Below are 24,417 nucleotides of genomic sequence, written 5' to 3' on the forward strand. Positions count from 1 at the left end.
CGAATGATATGCAAAAGAACAACATATTCCAATCAGGTCTTGAGAGTTGAACACACTACTAATACAAGGCATATTCTTCAAGGTTAATTTGGACGACATTTCGTTTAGAGACTAAGTAAAGGAGAAACAACTAGTGTATACAAACCACCACATTAGCACATACTAGATTAATTGACGAATATCAATCTGAGTAGACACACTAACTGCTGCTACTGATAACAAACAGGCTAATGGCACAAAACTTAAAGCTAAGTCCGAACAGAGACAACAAATGATGAAATAAACGACATGAAATAAATTAAAGGAAAAAAGATTACCTCCTTCGGGTGCAGCGAAATGGGTATGGGGCCTTCGATACTCGCTCGAACACTTCAAATCTCCGAGTTTGCGTAGACTCGGATGCGAAAACAATAACAAGGCAAAAAATGCAAAAAAATAAAATGGCTCGACACTTTGAATATTAAGAAAACAGTGGGCTAATATTTTAGAGGGAAATAAAGGCGGTTGGCAGACTCAATATTTTCAGGGGATTTCCACCACCGGAAAATTCGTTATTTTCAGGGGATTTCGCCAATGGAAAAAAACTTGTTCTTTTCAGGAAATTTCGGGGTTCAAGATCTGTATGCCTTTTTTTTGTGTGTGTGTGGGGGGGGGGGGGGGGGGCTTTCCAACCTGTCCTCAAACGACTCAACTCGCCCCTCTTTATAGGGTTTTGCTCTTTTTTTGTGTTGAAGAAAAAGGGAGGAGCGGGGAACAGGGCTAAGTGGGGGACAGGGCATGGTGGGGGGAAGCGGAGAAGAAGGAGGAAAAAGGGGAAGTGGGAGCGGCGGAGGAGAGGCGGGAAAGAAGGAGGCAGGGAAATTGAAGAGGAGAGGAAAGGAGGAAAGCGACGGGGGGAACGACGAAATGAAGGGGAAACCCTAAAAAGGGTTTCCCTTATTTGGACGAAAAAATGGATCGGACCCGGTCCATTTGTGGACCGGGTCAAATTTTAGACTGGGTATTAAAAAGATGGACTAGTGAATTTAAACGTGGACTGGTCTAAAATTGAGATAAAAAATATGGTCTAGTCCAAAAAATATTAGGAGTTAATCGGACTTTGATTTGGGGTCCGGTAAGTCAAAATACGGACCGAGTGCAAGAAATAGTTTGGCTTCTAAATTTACATAAGAGGCCCATTTTGATTAACGATGTACTAAGGGTGCCAGAATATCACCTAATACGGAAATAAAAAGATCCGGATAATAAAATTATATGATGTTGCAATGACCGTGCAATAATATTTAATAACAAACGCTATCATTAAAATGTGCGAAATAAATGCGATGTGTATGCACCAGTTGGTAGAACGTTGAGAAATGCAAGTTTCAATAATACTAAATAATAGCAGCAAATAAATAGCGGTAGTAATACTGCTAATAATGATAACAATAATGATAATGGTAATAATGATAATGCTGATGATAATGGTGATAAAAAATAATAATAGATATAATAATAATAGTAGATAACAAATATTGATAATTAATAACAAATAACAATAAGAATAATGATAATAATTAATAATAATAATAAATATGGTAGTAATTAATAATAAAAAAAAATGACAATTATTGATAATAACAAAAATGATAATAAATTAATAATAATAACAGTAATAGTGGTAATAATAAAATAATAATGATAATAATAATAAGAAATAATAATGATGATAATAATAATAATAAATAACAATTATTGATAAAACAATGATAATAATTAATAATAATAAATAACAATCATTGATAAAACAATGATAATAATTAATAATAAAAATAACGATGATAATGATGATTAATAATTAATAACAAAAATAACGCTGATAATAATGATTAGTAATTAATAATAATAACAATAATAATAATAATAATAATAATAATGGAAATAACAAGAATAATAATAATTAATGATAATTTAAGAATAATAATAATAATAATAATAATAATAATAATAATAATAATAATAATAATAATGATGATAATAATAACTGCAGTAGAATAAAAACGTGGGTGTTAATAAAAGACTAATAATTATAGTAAAATTTAAATGCATATTTTTTAATTTCTCAAAATATCAGAAGTATAAATAGGTATTTCGGGGAGAGGCGGGACAAAATTGGGTGTCAACATAAGATGTCTATGAAAAATGTTGATGCGGAAATATGGAGGAAGGCTAAGGGTAAAATTGGAATTTTGGAAAAAAAATTCTCATGAATTACAAAAGTTAGCCAACTAATTGAGCTCAAAAAAATAAGAGAAAATGAAGCCCAAAATTTTAGGGGTGGCCGGCCATAGTGCCAAGGCCCAAGCCCATGGAATTTAATTTTATCCATGTGATAAATATGAAAAAGGGCCATAAACTTCTTCATTTTTCAAGAACTTTCAAGAAAGAGAATGGAGAGCCAAGAACAAGGGGCCATTTCGGCCAAGAGAGGGAGAAGATGAAGATCAAAAATCTTGATCAAAAAAAATTATTTCTTCTAGTATTCCTACTAATTCAAGGGTCCTCTTCAACGTGGTATAATTGTTGAGACAAGAGAACCGCTCTTTGTCGCAAAATCACAACCCTAGCTAAGTGAGAAGTTGTGAAGGAAAGGTAAGAGTTCATCCCCTTTTTATGTTATGAATGGTTTTGTTTATGTTGTGGAACGTAGAAATGGTTAAAATTCATGGAAGCATGGGAGTTGCATGAATGTATATATATATATATATATATATATATATGAATATAGCCGTGTGTATGTGTTGGTGTATGGGCAAAGATGAATTAATTTTATGTAGTATTCTAGTTGTGGTTGTTGTGAATTCTATATTGGAAATGAAAGCTTAATGGTTTGGGTTGAGGTTGGAAATATTGGTGTGTGGTCGAATGCATATGTATGTGTGTAGGAGAATGAACCAATTTTATTCATGATGTTAATTGTGTTGTAACGGCAATATGGTGTAAACGGAAGAATACTAGCTAACATTTGTATGAGAATTGGTTGTTAAGTTGTTGTAGGTAGGTTAGTAATTTTATGGTAAAATTATGTAAAGTATAGAAATGATATTGTTAAGGTGCAAATTATGAGCGTGGTTAATGAAACTAGAAGTTGAAAATATGTTGTGAATGCTTATGTCGAAGATTGAAGATCTTGGGTGAATTATGGTTTTAGCGAAACTTTTGTATAATTTGTAGAATAATGTGAAATACTTCCGAAATGTATTTGAATGATCTTAAATTAGTAGAGGAATATGAGAATGTTGATATTGATTTGGAAGTGTGAAGTTGGATTGGAAGTTGATGTGTTATGTGGAAAAGAAGACAATATATGTTAAAATGCGCTTCAATTCGATTGTTGACGTTATTGGTATTGTTGTTGGTTTGGTTGTTGATATTAGGGCCGAGTTAAATCTCGGGGATGGTGTATGTATAGGGGAGATGTTGCCCAAATTTCTGTAGGCAAGTATTGGTTTGAGATTGAATTCCTAAAGTTTGATAATTAATATTTGGTAAACGTGACCATTTGTAGATTTTGGAGCATTTGGAATTTAAATTTGGAGTAGCGTAAGAAGCGGAAAAGGTATGTAAAGCTATCCCTTTCCTTCTTTTGGCATGTCCTAGGTGTACTAGGTTTGGATTTGAGCCTCGGGGAGTATTCTGTTCATGAAGATTTGAGTTTAATTTTAGTACTATTTCATTCAGCGAAATTGAATTAGAATCTCTGAATTTTGTTAGAAAGAGATGTTCAAATGCCCGTAGCTTCCACAAACGAAATTGAATCGTCTTGAAACTTTCATGAATGACTCCATCAGGTCTAGTGTCTGTAAATTACGTACGCCACCTCGACTTGACCCGAGGTGGGCCCACTATGCCCGAATTTCCCCCTATTGTACTATTTGGCTTATTTCCATACGACAGTTATTTAAATTATTTCGTTAAGTTCTATAATGTATGTTGAAACATGAAAACGATTTTAGAAAGCCTAGTTTTGACAAGAACCATCGTGACGTCTGAAGGGCATACACTATGATTCTGATTCACTTTTGACCTAAGTCTATCTGATATGACTGAGTCGTTATACGCTTGAGTATTCTGATATAAGCATTTGGATACAAGTATGTTGCTATGAATATTTTGATATAAGAAATCTGTTATAAGTATTCTGATATTCTGGATAAGCTACTTACCTTCTGTATTTTCCTGATATACGATTTTGGCATACATGAATCTATTCACCGAGTCCCTCACCGAGGGCCGGGGCACGTTGTATGTATGTGCGATGCATGATTCTGACATGTGTGATTTATGTTTGGAAAGTAATAAATTTGGCATTCTGTTATTACCTCTTTCGCCAAGTCCCGGCCCGGTTATATTATTGTGCGCACTATGTGATATTGACCGCTGGACCCCTGACCGCGGTATGTGCGACATTGACCGCTGGACTCCTGACCGCGGTATGTCGAGTTTGGGATGTTAACCGCTGGGTACTTGGCCGCGGTATGTGTGATAGTGACCGCTGGACCCCTGACCGCGGTATGTGCGACATTGACCGCTGGACTCCTGACCGCGATATGTCGAGTTTGGGATGTTAACCGCTGGGTACTTGGCCGCGGTATGTGTGATAGTGACCGCTGGACTTTTGGCCGCAGTAATTGTGTGTTTGATTTTCTGTTTGTATGAGACGGAAATGTTTTTCAAAAGAAAGCAAAACATTTCGGCATTTTGATTGCCGTATTTGTCTTCCGGAACCTCTTATGTGTGATTTGTACGTCAGATGCAACACTTTGGTATTCTGGTTATTGTGCTCACCTTCTGTACATTTTACTTCGGTTATGACTTCGTTTTCTGTACTTCATGCCTTACATGCTCAGTACATATTCCGTACTGACCCCCTTTCTTCGGGGGCTGCGTTTCATGCCGCGCAGGTACTCCCAGATGAGTTGAAGATATTATGGGAGATGTTCCAGCGAAGATGGCAAGCTCCATTCGCTCCCGGAGGACTGCCGAGTCAGAATATATGTGTTAAAGGTTTTGTTAATGTTAGAGACTTTGCAGACAGAGTCGTGGGTATGGTATGTCGGTCTAGTAAGCGGCTCCATCAGCCGATATGTCGTTTTGTATCATGTTATAAAGTCTGTATGATTACAGATTTGGTTGACTTGAAAGCTACAATATATATATGTTTCAGTAAGTTTTACTGTGTATTACATTCTATTTGATTAAAAGTCCGGAAGGATTATGCACGAAGTGAAAGTCTGTGGGTTCGCTCGGCTCCGGATATGGGGTCGAGTGCCCATCACACCCTAGTGGGATTAGGGTGTGACAATGAGTACTTTCTGTTCTGAATATAGAATCACCTGTTTATAACATGTGGCCTCAGGCCCATATACGTGCACAAGTCTGTGGCCTCAGGCCCAAGTATACGTATACATAACTGTGGCCTGAAGCCCAAAAAAATAGGTGTTCAACGTTTAACAAGTTACATAAAAGAACTGAGAATCATGCTGAAAGGTACAACACTGACATACTGAGCAATGACTTACTAAGACATGTATTCATGAATTAATTATGAAAACTGAAGCTTTAACTATTTAAAAACATGCTGAGTATTTAAGACTGAGACTCATGGGTATCAGACATAAGTCTATCTTGATTACATACTGAGCTCACAACGTTCAAAATGAAAGTCATGAGCGAATTACGAAACTAGAGAATATAAGTTCTGCAACTATTCAAGGAGCTAAGCTAAGCTTAGCTATATTTCTGTGGCAATTCGTAACGTTTTAAAAGAAACGGAGCGTAGGGAGAGTCATTAACTTTCCCAAAGATAGAGAGTTAGCCTCATATACCTTAACTTCCTGCTTTTGAGCGTAATACAACGTTCGTCAACCCTTTCAACTTTAATCTATAGCAATACAAGTCAAAGGGATTCTATATTAGCAGTAATATCCAAGCTTTGATCATCTAAGCATTTATCAATCACTTGGTAGGCATAAAGCTCCACAACCTTCATTAATGGTATTTTCTTTACCCAATTCCTATTCTATTACTTTTAGGTGATTCTACAATCTCAATTAGATGTAATTAACATCATTCTTCATCACTTGTATGATTACAACAATAATAAGTCAATAATCCAAAATCCTACCATAGTTCATATGATTCTCTTTATTAAACCAATCAACTTATGGCCCGAGAACTTAGAGTCTAATCATCAATTCACAACTGCAAATGATTAGAGAGTAGAAGCATTACCTTTTTGAAGTTCAATCCTCTTGAATTCGAGTTCTAGGGTTTCTTTGCTCAACAATGATGTTTCAATCGAATATCTAATTATTTAAAGGGTTTAATCAAGTTAAAAGGGTATTAGGGACTTAAATTCAACATAGAGGTTCTTGAGGCTTGGGACTTATTCTGTCTTGCCTTAGGATGATTTTTCATGGTTAGGGGTGTTAGGAAAATAAACCCCAAGCTTAAGTATAAGAAAAACGTGAAAATCTGAAGTTTTGACCAGAAACTCGGCCCATTTGCGATGGGCCCGCGACGCCAGGCCACCGCGTGATCCCTTGCAGGTCAAAAGTTCATTTTTTTTTTGCGCAGATTGCCCTTCTTTTGGGGTGGTCTTTAATTTTTCCCTTCATACAGATTGGTCTTTAATTTTTGCCCTTCGCTTAAAAGGTGGCCGAAAATACCCCGAGCTTCTAGGTTCGAACCTCTGCTCAGTAAAAAAAAAAAATTACAAGGCAAGGCTTTTGCAAAAATCTGCTATCTCCGGCAAACGTTCTATGTAACTTCGCCCGAATAGGCATAAGTTCATAGAAATCTATGTCTTGCGAAATGATTAGTATTTTCGACTCTGCTGGGTTTCGAACTTCGGGGTATTTTCGGCCACTTTTTTAAGCGAAGGGCAAAAATTAAAGACCAGTCCGTATGAAGGGCAATCGTGCAAATTGCCGTCAAAAGTTCTGAGAGGGAATTTTTGTGCGCTGGGCCCGTGACGCGGGGCAATAGCACGCTCCCCCACGCGCGGCGTGTGGCCTTCGTGGGCGGCCCGCATCGACTTCTGCGCAGTGTTCGGTAAAATGGCCCTAACTCCCAGCACAGAGCTCTGTTTTGGATCCACAATATGACTTTGGAAAGACATTTCAAAGATCTACAACTTTCATGTTTTAAGTTTTCTCAAATTCCAAACAGATTTTCACGAAATCTAGCTGGAAGACAGACGTATCGAAAACTTAGCCGATTCTATCGAATCTGAAGCACCTCACTATCCATCTTGATTCCAAAACAACTATTTCCATCCATACTCATCCCGATAGCACTTTACATTTCTAAAATGTCACATTAATACTCATTTAACACCTCCATACCTAATCCGAATTTACGGAATATTACAATTTAAGCTTTTAAGATTTTTTTCCCTTACACCCTCTTGTGACTGATGTTACAATTTGTATTGATGTATTATTTATTTATTTATTTATTTATTTAATTTAGATGGGAGCAATGGTATAGCATTCACTGGTGCTGGTGTGAAAGTGAGGACACTAGACACGTGAAATTTTATGTTTGTATGCAAAATATTCTTCAAGATCTGACATGAATTGGCATTTTATCAAGAAAGCATCTTCAGACTTACAGCTTCTGCTATACTGCAATAGTAGCCAAGAAGAAAAACCAAATGTATTGAAACAAATCTTTTTTGGTGGGGGCTTTAACTAGTGTCTTCTTCTAGAGGATGAGTCAACAAAAAGGAATCTTTTTTCACCTTTTTCTAAGATGGGTGGCCAGCCAATTCTGTAAAATTCCTGTTATTTTGTTTGACTTTTATGGGCTCCTCAATACTCAGCTAGTCAGCTGTGTCTGTGATGACAATAATTCATACAGATTTTGACTCTAGCTTCACATTTACATTGTTTATTCACTACTTGTGGGCTGGTAAATTTTAATTCAACATCAGTGTTGAATTTAAGAGGTTTTGATAGAAATTTCTTAATATCTTCTTTTTATGATGAAGCAAATCGACCTCGATTCTTGAATAATTCACATCATTTCTATTGGACCACAAGATTTCCCTTTTCTATCGAAGTGAATTACTTCCTCCGGATAAAAAAAAAAGTGTCCACTTAATCATCTGCACATTTTTTAACCAAAAAACTTCTATACAAAAATAGATAATATGACTAAACTGTCCTTAATTAAATATGCATTGAGATTTGATCACACAACACTTAATAGGGGCAATCTAGAAAGATATGATTAATTCTTTCTTGATTTGATAAGTGAACACTCTTTTCACTAAAAAAAAAGCTAAGTAAACACTTTTTTATATCCGGAGAGAGTATATAGTAATTTAATTCTGATTTTACCTATGGACAAATCCTCGTACCAAATGATTTTACACAAAGTGTCTCTTCCATGTCAAATCTTGATAGCTATAACTAACTGTAAAGGTAAGAGTTAGAAGTATTGGGATCAAACTTGCTTATAAAATATTTATGAAATTAATACTATCTTTATTAAGATGGAAAAAAAAAGGGGGGGAGGACAGGAGTGAAAAGTTTCATTTCCTTTAGGAAAATAAAAAAGGCAGATTAGAAAAGAAATACTTATTCACATCAACCTTTTTATACTATATTACTTCAAATTTAGACAGAGATGACAAAGTGTGTCTCTTTTATCCCTTGTACTTGTAACAAACGACAAATAAAGTAAAGTAAATTATGAATCCGTGAAAGAAAGAAATAAATGAATTTGTATCCTTTTCCTTTTCCTTTCCATTTATGAAACCAACATGGTGAAGGATTGTTGGTTAAAGAGATTTTTCAAATTAAATATGAGAAATATAAAGTTATTGTCCATTCTATATTGGTAATTGTCAAGTAATCATAGAGCACATTTTACATGTTTTTAGGCCCAGAAAATTAGGTACATGTTTTTAGGCCCAGAAAATTAGGCTTTTTTTCTGGATTTTGGAATCAATTCCAAACTAGACAAGCAACATGGTACTTTTGGCAAATTGTCTTACCCTAATTCAAGATCCAATTTTAGAAATATGATCAGTGTCATGTATTATTTGCTAAGTTGCACGGACTCATCACTTTCGTTGCCGCACCCGTGTCGGATTCTCCAAAAATGCACTATTTTTGGAGTATCCGACATGCACCCGACGATATTTTTGAAGAGTCCGTGCAATATAGATTATTTGTTTCATTTTTTGCCTAAATCCTTGCGCTACACTTGGGACTCTAGGTGGTGGTTTGAATTTAACATAGAGTTCTTAGTCCCTTGTTAAAATATAACGATATTTTTAATTTCTTGTCTTGCATTTAGTGCACAGAAAGAAAAAAAAAACGTAAAAAAAAAAAGGTGAACATTAACAAGATTCTCCTTCCATAAAAGTTATCGACCTATCGTTAGAGATGCGCGCACGCTGGTCCAGGTGTCACGGTTATAAGAATAAGTTATTGATTTATAGTTTCTGATTTTTGTCTTATACGTTATCATATTATTTCAACACATACGTGAGAGAGATATTTTCTAGTAATTCTCTAATTTCTCGTTTAAACTACTTTCGACTGATGGGTATGTATTTAGTACTTGTGCTAGTGAAAAATAACAAGTATCCAATGAAATAATCCGGACACCGAGGTCATTAAAATAAAGGATTCGGATGATACAAAAGGAAAAGGAAGGGGAAAAAAATAAGTGGCATGAATAAGAGAACAAAGTGAGTCCAAGAATCAATTCGGATAATATGATAGTTAACGACTCAACCTTAGAACTTAGACCTCTCCACCGAACTTATTAACATTCGACTCCCAAAAGTGGAAATTCCCATTTCCCTCTTACAATATTTCTATTTTGTTCTTTTATTTAGTCTATAATGTTCGAATATATAACCTATGCTACACAAATCAATCAGCAGTGTTAACTTTTTGACACTTAGCTAAGAAGAAGGTTCTTTCCAATCGATCATATATCATATTATAAGGTGACAAGAATATCATCTAATCAATCAATATGAACCATGTCTTATATCTAAAAATTAATCAGGATAAGATTATAACCTTTTTGTTGTTGTTTTTGTCTATTCAATATTTAGAAAAGTTTATCATAGTTAGATTATTTTTGTGTTGGTTGTCAACCTATAGCTACATTCCTTCTTTTATTTATCGTTGGAATCGTCCATGATATATAAAACTCATATAGATGGAGCTAAGTGACAAATGTCAACATAAGCCCCGAGGGGTTAGTTCAATTGGTAAAGGTTGAAGAACTTGTGTCTTAGGTCACAAGCACAAGTTCGAGTCCTGCGACAAACGAACTACAACCAGTATCAAATGGAGAAAGAAGAAAAATAAAGGAACATGTCCATCATCCCCGAGTTTCAAAAGCTACAACTAGCACAAAAGGTTAGCTGGATTTCTCGATCATAAAAAAAATGTTTGAAAAACTGATGCAAAGACTCATATGATTTGAGTCCCTAAGTGAAAAAAAGTCAAGCCAACACTTCAACACGATGTAAGATGTATTGTGGTCCATTAAGTAAACAAAAAAAAAAAAAAAAAAGTAGACATGCTTTTTCAACACAAAATCAAATGCATTATTTCTCATGTTTGTCCTTAGGTATCTCTTTGAGGGCCCATGAAAATAACTTAAGACATAATACTTTGTTGGGATTCTGGCTTTCAGTTCACTCTACCACTTGGTCAATCTTTGCTTTTTCACTTTGTTCCCCTCCGCGACTTAAGTAGTACAAAAAAAAAAAAATTGAACCAAACTAGTACAAAAAAAAAAAAAAACATAAATAGTATTCACGCACGAAATTCGTGCGTGAAAGGACCAAACTGCAAAAACACAGTTTTGGCCTTTCACGCACAAATTTTGTGCGTGAATGGTGTCATCAAAAAAAAGAAGAATGGGCTCATCCAAAAAAAAAAAGGACAAGCTTTCACGCACAAATTATGTGCGTCAATGGTGTTGCCTTTTTTTTTTTTTTTTTTTTTTTTTGCGTTACCTTTCCAATCACATTTTTTTCCATACTTTGGGCAAAGATTAGTCATGTTTTAAAATCCCAAAATATCAATATTTTATATAAAACTTAATATCTTTTTTTGTGTACAATAATGTCGGCTCATTACATCAAGTTCACCTAAATGTTTGGATCGTCGTTTTAGGAGTTCTAAAGTGTCCCGAAGCAAGTTTTGAAACTTGTAATATTTATAGGGTTTTGATTTAAGTGTTTTATTATATTTGAATGTACAAATTTAAATATTTGATTTAATAATAATTCATCCAATACGAGAGGTCTATACTAATTTAATATACTAATTAATATTTGTATTGCTTTGAATTAGTATTGTAATTAAATGGAATGAATTATTTTTTAATTAGTATAGACCTCTCGTATTGGATGAATTATTATTAAATCAAATATTTAAATTTGTACATTCAAATATAATAAAACACTTAAATCAAAACCCTATAAATATTACAAGTTTCAAAACTTGCTTCGGGGCACTTTAGAACCCCTAAAACGACGATCCAAACATTTAGGTGGACTTGATGTAATGAGCCGACATTATTGTACGCAAAAAAAGATATTAAGTTTTATATAAAATATTGATATTTTGGGATTTTAAAACATGACTAATCTTTGCCCAAAGTATGGAAAAAAACGTGATTGGAAAGGTAACGCAAAAAAAAAAAAAAAAAAAAAAAAAGGCAACACCATTGACGCACATAATTTGTGCGTGAAAGCTTGTCCTTTTTTTTTTTGGATGAGCCCATTCTTTTTTTTTTTTATGACACCATTCACGCACAAAATTTGTGCGTGAAAGGCCAAAACTGTGTTTTTGCAGTTTGGTCCTTTCACGCACGAATTTCGTGCGTGAATACTACTAATGTTCTTTTTTTTTTTTGTACTAGTTTGGTTCAACTTTTTTTTTGTACTACTTAAGTCGCGGATTCCCCTCAAGTTGGTGGAATTGGAGGAAAATTCTATCTTCATTGCAATCTTTCTTTCACTACCAAAGTTAGATGTTGACTTTCTCATTTTTTACCTTTTGGTGTTGGGATTAGTTGAGAAACCTCCTTTTCCTTTGTTTCTTTTTACCAAACTCAAAATAGCCTTCTTCTATGTGCTTTTTTTCCTCCTAAAGTATTAGAAGTCAGAGATTTTTGTTTACAAAACAAGGTATTTTGATCTATGTTGCTCACACTCTCCAAACATGTTTTCGCATTTGTATCAAATCCTCAAAAAATGCACTACTTTTGAAAAATCTGACAGCACCGTAGATATTTTTGAAGAGTTCGAACAACATAACTTTTACCCTAAACTAATCCTAGTTGAGAACCCCACAAGATACCAGAAATCAAACTCCTTTTCATCTTCTACTATATTTGTCGCCATTTTGAAGAATCGGTGAACTTTCAAAAAAGTGATTAATGGGGTAGACTATAAAAAGGTTAAATGGACTTGTGACATTGAAATTAACTATGGCTAAAATTGTGATTTTCAATGTGCGTGGAATACAAAAAGGAAGCAATAGCAGAACACCTTGCACCGTATCCGAGAGTAACATGAGTTTAACGATTGCTTCCCATAAAATTTTAGACAACTTTGATTGGTGTTCAACTAAAGTTGCCCTCATAAGGCGTGTAAGAGCCCGTTTGGATTGGCTTTTAAGTTGCTTATAAGCTGTTTTTAGCTTTTTTGAGCATTTGTCTGGTCAGCTTAAAGTCATTTTGTGCTTAAAATAAACTCAAAAAAATAATTGAACCCATTTAACTTAACTTATCTAAAGCAGCTTATAAACTGTTTTCAGCTTATAAACAAAAAAAAAAAAAAAAGTTAGACTACCCCCAACTTATTTTTTAAAACTTATAAGCTTATAGGCATAAGCCCATCCAAACAGGCTCTAAGATAGGATGAAGTACAAAACTAACAAGTCTTTCATCATCTACAAGAGTTTTAATCCATCCATTTACCATTTCTGTGACCAAGTATTTTGTGTTAGTTATGGAATTTCATCAAGGACACAACAAACCGCAAGCTGAAATGCATATAGCCAACTGAATCAGTGGATACAAGTCAACCTTTTATTATATGATTGCGGGAACTACATATAATCCGATGAAAAAAGCAGGAGAAAATAGAATGACAGATGCAGAAATCACATTTACATCTTAGAAAGCAAGCAAACTTTCATTTAGATAGTAGTATAAGCAGAGTCATTAGCAGATATATAGAAGTATATGAAAACTTCAGGAAATTGAATCAGCAGAACTTTGTTCATCAAACCGCTAAGGGGATTGGGGCCAATCATATCCAGCATCCACAGCATTTAAGTCATCGTAAAACCACATTTCCACATCCTCCACATGTTCCTCATCGTCTTCCCAGTACCCATCAGACATCTCATCATCATCAGAAAAGTCATCAATATCACCCGCCACAAAGTCCCACGGTATATAGCCAGAAGAACCCGAATAGTCCGAGCAATTATCCCATCCATTCTTATCATAACAATCTACGACAAGGGGTCCCACAACCTTTAGTTTATTGAATTTCTTGACAAAGTTCTCATCAAGAGTCACATTCCAACAACCCCTTACGTCCAACAGCTCGAGCTGCCTGCAGTTTTGAACAACCTCAGATATGCTCAATGTACCAACCAACATGTAAGCAATTTCGAGCTGTTTGAGCTTAGGCATCGTGGTGGCTATTACGAGGGCTTCATCATCTTGTGAGAGCTTGTCAATGACCTCGAGAGGGTGCATTGTTCTACGCAAACCAGTCAGAGATTTACAGTGTTTCCCTATGGCTTCTAGGGCTCTCGCCCCAATTTTTATGCAGTAGCTCACATCCAAAAATGTAATATTGGAAAATGTTCCGGCAACCTGTTCCACTACGGAGTCGCTTAATTCACACTTTGGCAACCGCAACGTCTGCAGAGATTTGGCACTAGCATCCAAAACAGATAAGTTCACATTCACTTCAAGTAAATATTTTCTCCTATGGAAGGAACAAGAACCATATTTGGTAGCTACATGACAAGTCTACTGAATTCTGACTAGATCAGCAACGAACTTAAAAGCAATAAAACTTCCATTGTTCCTCTTTTTTTATTTAAAGATATAGTCTTTGTCATCATCAAAGGAGTTGGTTTCCTTATCGAGACTCTTATCCCAGTATATCGATTCGGAAAGTTTATACAAAATGAGTTAAAGAATTGGAACTTCTACATAAGGCATTATTACATGAGGCATAGTATCTTAAATTGATGTCTATATTGAATGGTGAATAGATAACTGCAATAATGAAGATGATATACTAACTTGTTTGCAATAAATTCGAAGCTTGATTTGTCGGAGAGACCAGATACACAGAGTTTACGAAGGGAACCACAGCTTCTTGGAATAAGCAAGCGAAGCATCCGATCAAGGTTTTCGGGGCAGCGGGTTTTGCTCCATTCCTCAATGTCAATCTCTTGCCAACAATAAGGCCCCTTTACTGCTTTTCCCCATGACTTGCAAACCCTTGGAACTACGGTTAGCACCTCTTGAAGTGAAAGGTTTCCAAATATTAGCCCGAGCGCATCGGGTAACAATTCGTCCCACTGCCTAAACTCGAATCCTTCCTCCATTTAAACTCTTGCTTCTCTGCTATAATAATGAAAAAGAACAACTTTCGATCACAATCCACCCATATTCTGTCACATCTCCATATCTAAAAGACTTAGCCAAAAACTAATGGAATTCAAGCAGTTTATGAACTTAGCTACTAAAAGATTGGAGCAGTTGTATCAACACAAAATCTTCCCAAACATAGTAAAAAGGATGAAAAAGTAGTGAAAATATAATAATCTAATACAGAACCAAAGAACAATCAACTCAATGAGCTAACAGTAACCAGAAAAATCAAATCTTGAAAAGAAAAAAAACACCCCCATCCCCACAAAAGAAAAAGAGATCTATCCAAAGAAATGAAATTAATAACATGAAGTGTATAAAGTCACAATCTTTATGGGAGAAACATGGTAATTATGGACAAATCAAACTCCAAGAAAGAAAAGAAAGAAATATCATGTTTCAAGAACAGAGAAAAAGGAAATTGCCAAGATAAAAATCCTACCTTTACACAAGCATATTGTCACCACCAAAAAATTCTACAGATTCAAATGGCTAAACAGATCAGAATCACTCAAAATTAACAAATCTACTGAGGGAAATGCTCAAATCGGGATATAAACATCTAAATAAACCCATAAAACCAAACACATTTAGGTAATCTCTGTAACAACGCACAGATAAAGAAAGGAAATTTGTTTTACACCAACAATAATTCAGTTCCCCAAAAGGTAAAATCTTTCAAGAAAAGTCATTTCAAAACTTTCCAAACACCCTCATGAAAATTCTTGCAGCAGTATATAAAAACCAAAATAACCCCACAAACCAAATACAATTTGGAAATTTCAAATTCTTTACACCACCAATAATTACTTTCCCAATAGGTAAAATCTTTCAAGAAAAGTCATTTCTAAACTTCCCAAACACCCTTATGAAAATTGTTGCAGCAGTACATGAAAAACTAAAATAACCCCAGAAACAAACACATTTTTGGAAATCTCAATACACATTAAAGAAAGGGAATTTGTTTTACACCACCAATAATTACTTCCCAAAAAGGTAAAATCTTTCAAGGAAACTCATTTCAAAACTTCCCACACACCCTTATGAAAATTCTTGCAGGAGTATATAAATACATCATGGAAAATCTCAATACACAAATCAAGAAAGAAAAAAAAATTACACCAACACAACAATTAATTTCCCAAAAGGTAAAATCTTTCAAGAAAACTCATTTCAAAACATCCCAAACACCCTTATGAAAATTCTTGCAGCAGTATAGTATAATACATTTTGGAAAATCTCAATACACAAATCAAGAAGGGAAACAAATTGACACCAGCACAACAATTACTTTCCAAAAAGGTAAAATCTTTCAAGAAAACTCATTTCAAAACATCCCAAACACCCTTATGAAAATTCTTGCAGCAGTATAGTATAATACATTTTGGAAAATCTCAATACACAAATCAAGAAGGGAAACAAATTTACACCAGCACAACAATTACTTTCCAAAAAGGTAAAATCTTTCAAGAAAAGTCATTTCAAAAATTTCCCAAACACCCTTCTGCAGCTCACATGAAATGTAACACTCTAAATACACAAATCAAGAAAGGAAAAAAAAATTACACCAACACAACAATTAATTTCCCAAAAGGTAAAATCTTTCAAGAAAAGTCATTTCAAGAATTTCCCAAACACCCTTATGAAAATGTAACATTTACACACAAACACTAAAAAACAATGTACAAATTTACAAAACCAGTGTCAGAAAAAGAGAGAAAGACCTCAAAAAGTTTGGATCTGTGAAAAAACCACCGGTTTATGCGCCTGAAAAGAAGGGTCATATGAGGAGAGCCTCAGTTCAGTAACTCATTACCCTTTTTAGCTTCTGTGGGGTTGCAAATATAAACACAGAGAGAGAGAAGCTAAGTATGAAACAAAGAAACAAAAAGCAAACAAGATTTTGATTACACAGGCAGAATAAATACACATACATGTGTAGGTGAAAAAAGTGTGGAAAATTACAACTACATATTTTTTTTGCGGCCATCTAATTTACAAAATATATGTACACAATATAAATAGGTATTGTATACTCTTTCGTTCATTTTTTTCTTATCACTTTTTACTTTTCGAGAGTTAATTTAATCTATTTTTAAAATTAAATTAAATTAGATTAAATGTTTTAAAATTAAATTTAGATGTTTGATAACTATACGAAAAATGCTAGTATAAATTTCAATTCTTTTCATATTAATATATGTTGAAAAAAGATATCTTAAAATATCAGCTAAAGTCCATATAATTTGACTCTCGAGGATCAAAACGTGACAAGTAAAATTTAACCGAGAGAGTAATTTATACTAAATATATACATAATATGTATACACAGTGTGTGTGTATACATATAATATACGTACCTATACACTACATGTACAGCCCAAAGTATATAAACAGTATATATTTCGGCCATATTTGATAAACTAAATGATCGAAGGGTACATTTACTAAGTTTTCTAAATGAATGTGAGGAAATAGAATTGTATGCGTAATCTTTTTGGTGTATTGGGAATTTGCTTGCGTATCACCACTTTCTTGTGAGTCAGTCATTTTCATTTTGATAAGATAACCAAATTAACACTGTGGACTAGTGTAACATCAATGAATAAATGTAAATAATTTAAAACGTTAGTTGAGTAAGAAAAGTCTCACATTTAAGTCTACTAGCTACTTGATCTTACGTATATTAACAATTAGTATATGTAGAATAATATTGTACAATCAAATATTACAGCAGGCTTGAAGGTAAAAAATAGTATAGTAGTAAGATTTACTTCCTTCCCTCCTTCATATTTGTCTTTTCTTGAATTTGGCCAGTTTGTATGAGTACTTCAACTATTTTATGGGTATCTGATATCTAATATCAGTATTTTATGGGTTTCTGATATCTAATAGCACTTCAACTATTTTATGGGTATCTGATATCTATATAGATTGAATAATTTTGTTTATTATGACTTTAATTAGTTATTAAGAAATCAATTATTATTATTCTTTTTTTTTTAATTTATGTGTTTTAATTTAATTAAACACAAAAGTTAAGAAAATAAGAAAAAAAAAACTTAATCTTATGATTTTAAAGTAAATATGTGTTTTTAATTTAATTAAACACAAAAGTTAAGAAAATAAGCAGAAAAAAAAACTTAATCTTATGATTTTAAAGTAAATATGTGTATAATGTATTAAAGCGTTCGTTGAAACATGAGTCTTAAACATATCATGTGAGATGCTAGAATTAAATAGTTACTTTATATAAAAACTAACATTCATTTTTAAATAGATTAAAATAAAAAATATATGTATATATATATATATATATATATATATACTAATTGAAACTGAAAGGTTAACAATTTTTATAATTTTAAGACTGGTTTTGTTTTTCTCACTTCATTAACTATTAAGAGGACACCCTTATGTCCTTTTCTTTTTTCTTTATCAACAATTGTGTGTTTGGTTTCTGTATTGAGTGTGGAAGTGAGTTAAGAAACTGTATAGATGAAAGAGTACTTATGGCTACTGTTAATACAGCTGAAGCATTGATGGTGTCTCTAAAAGCTGAGTCTTTTTGGTCGTGGGATGTCGATTCCCCTCATATTTATTATTCTCTCCTCCTAGTACATATCTCAATTGTCTGGAATATGGTACAGAGTTAGAGTTAAGTAAGTATTAATAATATATGAATTAGTTAGGAGTGAATTTATGTATTATTTTGTACAGGGATTAATTATGCAGTGTTTAGTTATTCATGTAATAGTTCTCCACCTTCTATCGTTATAAAATAATACATACATTCATTCATAACTTATATAAGTATTAGTTATGTTGTTTCTAAATTGCAAACCAAACACAGTATTAATTTAATACAAAAATAACTTACTTCCTAACCGGTTACCAAATGCGGTAGTATTACTTATGCAGAATTTAATACCTACATAAATATTTATTGGCAAACGGCCTTTATATTTCTTCTCTCCTTACGGAAGAATGAACTTTTGTATCGAAGGGTTTTTATAAGTTAAGAATAAAATTAAACAAGTTTTAAAACAAGAAAAGCGTCATTCTTTTAGAATAAGTTGTTTAGAATAAATTGTAAAGTAAAAGGTGTCACATAAGCTAAATTTATATATGTGAACTTTGTTGGACGTTTGGATAATATTTGATCGAAGGTGCAAAAATAGTACTATTTTGAAATTGAAACCACAAAACTAATACTATTTGAAGTTGAAGTTAAAACAGATTATTTAGAAATTAGGATTGTGATGGACATGAATTTCGCTTTATGGATGGAGAAAAAAAATGAAGATTAGATATTATAAATCATTATTCCAATCAAAACGCTTACCAAATACTATTGTTTTTTTTCCAGCATTTTTCCAATATTTCATTTTTTTTGTTTTGTAATTATAGAGACACTGATGGCTTAACCAATAAAATCAGATCTCTCAATAACAATTATTTTTTATAACAATACTTCACTAAGTCAAGTTGTTTATGAAATTATTTTTTATGTATGTATATTATATATTTTCTATAACAATATTTCGTCATAGTAATAAAAACTATTTGGACAAACAACATCATTGTAAAGAGGTTTGATTGTATACATAAACTAAAACAGTTCAGTATTTTTAAAATACATACTGTGAGATTATTTATTTACTATAAAGTATAAAACTTTTGTTAGGAGAGATGTATTAGGATTTTGGATTTATTGGAAAATGAACTTTACCTTGATGTTTTGCCATGTGAAAAGAATAAGATATACTATTAGATATTTTAAAACAAACAAATAGAAACAAAGTGGTGAAACATAAATCATGGCTCAAATAAGTAATACTGTTGCCGTAAAGAGAATAATATTTGATACTCTGTAAACTTGACCGAATAATATATTTGATCATACAACCTTTTTTGTGATTTTATGAAAGTAATTTAGTTCAAAATATTTTTCACTTTAGATTATCATGAAAGTATCAGAGTAATTTGATTTCGAACCTGTCTTTTCTACTCCAAAAAGTATATAATCATTAATTATTCATTTAAGAAGAAAATAATGTTAATATAGTCAAACGGTTATTGTGATAAAGCATCAAACAATTTTCTTTCCGAATATAAATTATATACATTATTAGTATAAATAACTTTTTTAAACGATCAAATTATATTTATCAATTATAATAAGTAATCTATCTTGTTTTTAAAATTATGGATCGTTTACCTGTACATATTATTTAAGTGACTTGACATTATAAAAATTTCTATAACTTAAACTTGCATTGAAATTTTTGCTTTGCTGGAATATACGTGGCCAAGTGTTGGCGTGACATAAACTTTAGTGATGGAGATGAAAAAAGGGAGTACACAAGGAACACTTTCTGTTACAATAAATTACGGAAAGATAACATGGTTGCTTTTAAAATTTTTCTCATAAATAATTTTTATATAAGTTATGGTGAATATATATATATATATATATAATATATTAGAGATATTAAAAATGCTAAAATGGTTAGACTAACCTTCGTAACAATAAGAATTTTTTTGTTTATTTAAGAAAAAAAGAAATATTTTAAATTATACCATGTATACTAAAATGTGACATATCAAATTAAACATTGAGCAAGAAATAATTAATGCACTAGATAATATTACTGCATTTTTTTTTGCATTATAATTCTTGTCACTAAACCAAACAACCCCTAACACTTAATTTTTTTTTTTTTCTTCAAGTTATGCTTCTGAGAAATAATTGTTTGTACTTGGATTTTTTCTCAGTAAATTAACAGTGTACGTGTTACATATTAAACACTACACATGATACACTAGAAGTATTTATTCTCCCTTGTACTGGTCTTTTAGCAGGCTGTCCTTTCATGGCCAATTAATTCACACCTAGTTAATACTTTAGCTGAATTACTTATTTTAGGTACCCTATGAATGTCAGTTTTAGGTGAACGGTAGAGTAATTGCCTTCATTATTTTTTTGTTCTTCTTTTAATGATTATTCTGGCGAAATGAAATGTTTGTCCATATGTACTTATTTATAAAATCCGTCTCTCAAAGATTATACTAAAGCTAAGTTGTATATTTTTGGGTGTATATTTTATACTTCCTATGTTTCAATTTATGTGAACCTATTTGACTGGACACGAATTTTAAGAAAAAAAAGACTTTTAAACTTGTGGAGTAAAATGAGACACATGTATTTTGTGTGGCTATAAATTATTGCATAAAATTGAATTGTTTCCAAATATGGAGAGAGATCATTCTTTTTTGTCACTGACTAAAAAGAAAATAGATTTACATAAATTGAACCGATGGAGAATATTTTATTACATATAATAATAAAAATAGTTGATTCACATTGTAATACTAATATACAACATGAAAATTATGTACTTCACAAGCACAGGGAGTACATTTAATTGAGTATTTTGTAAATATTTTTCTTAAAGAAATAAATTATGTAGTGCAATACTTTTTAAAACTAAGCGTTTTTGCATAATTTCTTTTGGACCACCTGAGCACAACATGTAAATGTTCCATTATTTTCCGGTACAAGTTTTTATAGGATGGGCTGATGACCCACTTGGTTAATGAAATGGGATGTAATAAACCAAAATATGAAGAAAAGTGTTACAAATAGCGTGGTTGCTCACTTTTCAGATATGTAATTGAAAAATAACTAGTATTTAAAGTAGTTGATTAAAATAGTTTAATCATAACATATTTTGGGGAAAATTCACAAAGAGCCACTTTTGAAAGTGTTATCTGAAAATAAGCTGTGATTGTAAAATTAATCGAAATTTAGTTTCTTTTTCAGGAAAAATATCCTAGAATTCTTCATGATCTTCTCCACTTTTTTTCAAACTCTTGTCCTAGAGCCACTTATAGAAGTTCAAACTCCAGAATGATGTTATAAAGTTACACTGAAGTTTCAAATTTTTTCAAGTGAAAATCCAGTGGTAATGATGTTTTACTACAAAATTCCATGACAATATCATCAAAGTTCGAAGCTGGTCGTATGCTATTTTTGGATGCACTAATCAATATCAATAAAACAAACTTTCTGGGTGTCGTAGTGGATTTTGAGAAAATATTATATTGTCTGTAATTTTCCAGTAGTTCCCCTCCTTACTATGGTTGTTGTTTATACTCCATGGATTTTGAACTTTCTTGTTTAAAGAACGTGTATTATTTTCTTAAAGGTGAATCTTAAAAAAAAACTTTGATAAGCAAGTGGCAAAACTTATTGAATTATGTCATGTAATTTCGACAGCCTTTAGAGTATCAACATTATGATTTACGAAGTGTAGATTTTTCATGGGCCTTACAAAAAATCATAGGCCTATTAGTAATGGGCCATTTGCACGATCGCCTTATTCGGGGTTGGTCTTTAATTTTGTCCTTTGCCTAAATATTAGAAGTTCTGGGTTCGAACCCTGGTTCAGTCCGAAAAAAAAAATGGGAATTTTACATAAATGACTACACTTTGGGGGTTTAAAATTTGCCATAGCTACAGCTTCAATATTTACATTGCGTAGCTACAGTTTCCCCGCTGTATTCAAAAAATGGCTCGCTGTATTCATAAAACGGCCTAACTGTATTCATGAATACAGCGAATAAAAAAAATTCAAAAATTATTTTCACCGTATTCAAGTCATATGTATTCAACTCGGCTGTATTCATGTCAAATGTATTCATCTATAGCTACTTTTACATTGAATTCACTTTATTGTATTTAAAAATCAGTGGTATTCAAACAACATAAATACAAAAAATATTGTATTCAACTTGTTGCATACAAGTTTTTTTTTTTTAGTGAAGGCAGCGAGTAATACACTAAAAATTGAATACATAAAAACATAGATACACTAAAAATTAACAAAAACACTCAAAAAAACTGAATACAAAACAATAAAATGAATACAATCTAAAAAGTTAACCAAAAAACTCAAAAATAATGAATACAAATGCTCTGATGATCTCGGCAGATCTGAGAAAAAGTGTGTGTGTGTGTGAGAGAGAGAGAGAGATTTGGACGGAGATACACTCAACAGAACAGGCAGAAAGACGAGCTGGTTTAGTCGAAGCTAGGTTTCACCGGAGCTGGTTTGGACGGAGATGGCAATGGAGGGTAGGATCAGAGAAGGGGTGGTGATTTGAGAAGCAGTAGAGGGATGGTTGAGTTGGTGGTTTCGTGGTGGCTGGAGATGGAGGGCGTGGTGGTAGATCTGGTGGGTGTTATTGGAGTTCCGCCGGCGGTGGTGGTTGTCGATGTAGAAGAAGACGGCTTAGAGAGAGAGAGGTGATGGAGGAGAGAGAAAATGAAGGAAAATGGGAGGAGATTGTGAGACAATAGAGAGAAAACAGTTTTTAATTCTAAATACAATATAATTTTACTATACTAGTTACCTTGTGTAATTGACATACAAGATTTAGCTATGAGATGTAGTTTGGGCAAAGTATAGCTACTAAATGTAAATAAGGCCTAATGTTCTCTACACTATGTAGATTTCCCAAAAAAATCGCAAGACAAATTTCGTAGCAAAATTAGGCCTATTCGGGTAAAAGCTAGGCCTTAAAGCAGAATTTGCCTTATGACATAAATAAATTCTGCTTTATAATGCTGAATTTTTTTATTTTATTTTTTTAACTAAGTGGCGGTTCCAATCTAAAATCTCGGAATATTTTCGGTCACTTTTTTAAGCGAAGGAAAAAAAAAATTAAAGGCCAGCAATTTGAGGCCCAAATATTAAAGACCAGCGCCTCTGAAGGACAATCCGTGCAAAAAAACAATGATTAGTAATCTGCAGAATGTATTGGGCTATAACTTTCTCTTGTTATAGATGTTAATCCATTTTGTGGCACAACAGAGTCTAAAAAAATCGTTCAGCCCATAACTTGAGGCAAGCCTAGAACTAAAAGATTTCAAATGGGTCATTTGCACTTTTGGCCCTATTTTGTGCTGGTCTTTAAATTTTGTCCTTCTGACAAACAATTTTTTCATGAGGCATAAGTTTATATTTTCACATCCTAATATCTCACAAGTTATGCCAAATCTTTTAAAGAACTCACGTCTCGCAAGACATAAGTTCGAGAAAGGCAACAATTAAAGACCAACCAATTCGAAGGTCAAAAGTTAAAGACCATCCCATTTCAAGGGAAAACCGTGCAATTTCTACTGGGCAATTCGCAGTAATGCCCTTATTTTGGGGTGGCCTTTAATTTTTGCCATCAAAATGAAAGTATTTAACTTTTACCCTTCGCCTACAACCTCAGGTTTCCGGGTTCGAACCTCTGCTCAGGCGAAAATTTAAAAAAAAAAATTGTTAGGCAAAGGTTACCTACAAACTCTGCCCCATCGGGCATAATTTGCCTGCAAAACTCTGCCTTAAGACAGAGGCAAATTATGCCTGATGGGGCAGAGTTTCAAGACAAACAATTTTTTCGTGAGGCATAAATTTATAATTTCACATCCTAATATCTCACAAGTTATGCCGAATCTTTTAAAGAACTCACGTCTCGCAAGACATAAGTTCGATTTTGAAAGACAAAAATTAAAGACCAACCAATTTGAAGGTAAAAAGTTAAAGACCATCCCATTTGAAGGGAAAACCGTGTAATTTCTTCTGGGCAATTCGCAGTAATGCCCTTATTTTGCTGTGGCCTTTAATTTTTTTCCGATCAAAATGA

General features: G+C 33.0%; 1 protein-coding gene and 1 long non-coding RNA gene across 5 annotated transcripts; one reads left to right on the forward strand and one right to left on the reverse strand.

Moving 5' to 3' along the window:
* The first annotated feature begins 2,287 nt into the window (after nucleotides 1-2,287).
* On the forward strand, nucleotides 2,288-5,221 carry LOC132615060 (uncharacterized). Its single transcript, XR_009572538.1, has 3 exons — nucleotides 2,288-2,634; nucleotides 3,551-3,601; nucleotides 4,947-5,221. It is a non-coding gene; the product is annotated as an uncharacterized LOC132615060 (long non-coding RNA).
* Nucleotides 5,222-13,107: 7,886 nt separating this feature from the next.
* On the reverse strand, nucleotides 13,108-16,631 carry LOC132613532 (F-box protein FBW2-like). 4 transcript variants are annotated; one of them, XM_060327579.1, is made up of 3 exons: nucleotides 16,443-16,631; nucleotides 14,365-14,688; nucleotides 13,108-13,990 (listed from the first exon to the last, which is right to left on the reverse strand). In XM_060327579.1, the coding sequence occupies exons 2-3, from the start codon at nucleotides 14,670-14,672 to the stop codon at nucleotides 13,330-13,332; spliced, it is 969 nt and encodes a 322-aa protein (XP_060183562.1). In that variant the 5' UTR covers nucleotides 14,673-14,688; nucleotides 16,443-16,631; the 3' UTR covers nucleotides 13,108-13,329. The 4 variants fall into 4 exon arrangements, with proteins under 4 accessions (XP_060183562.1, XP_060183561.1, XP_060183564.1 ...); XM_060327578.1 differs by having other exon boundaries at nucleotides 14,365-14,691; XM_060327581.1 differs by lacking the exon at nucleotides 16,443-16,631 and adding an exon at nucleotides 15,161-16,426.
* Between the last annotated feature and the right edge of the window lie 7,786 nt (nucleotides 16,632-24,417).

This window comes from Lycium barbarum, chromosome 10, assembly GCF_019175385.1.
Source record: "Lycium barbarum isolate Lr01 chromosome 10, ASM1917538v2, whole genome shotgun sequence".
In the NCBI taxonomy this organism is placed as follows: Eukaryota; Viridiplantae; Streptophyta; class Magnoliopsida; order Solanales; family Solanaceae; genus Lycium; species Lycium barbarum.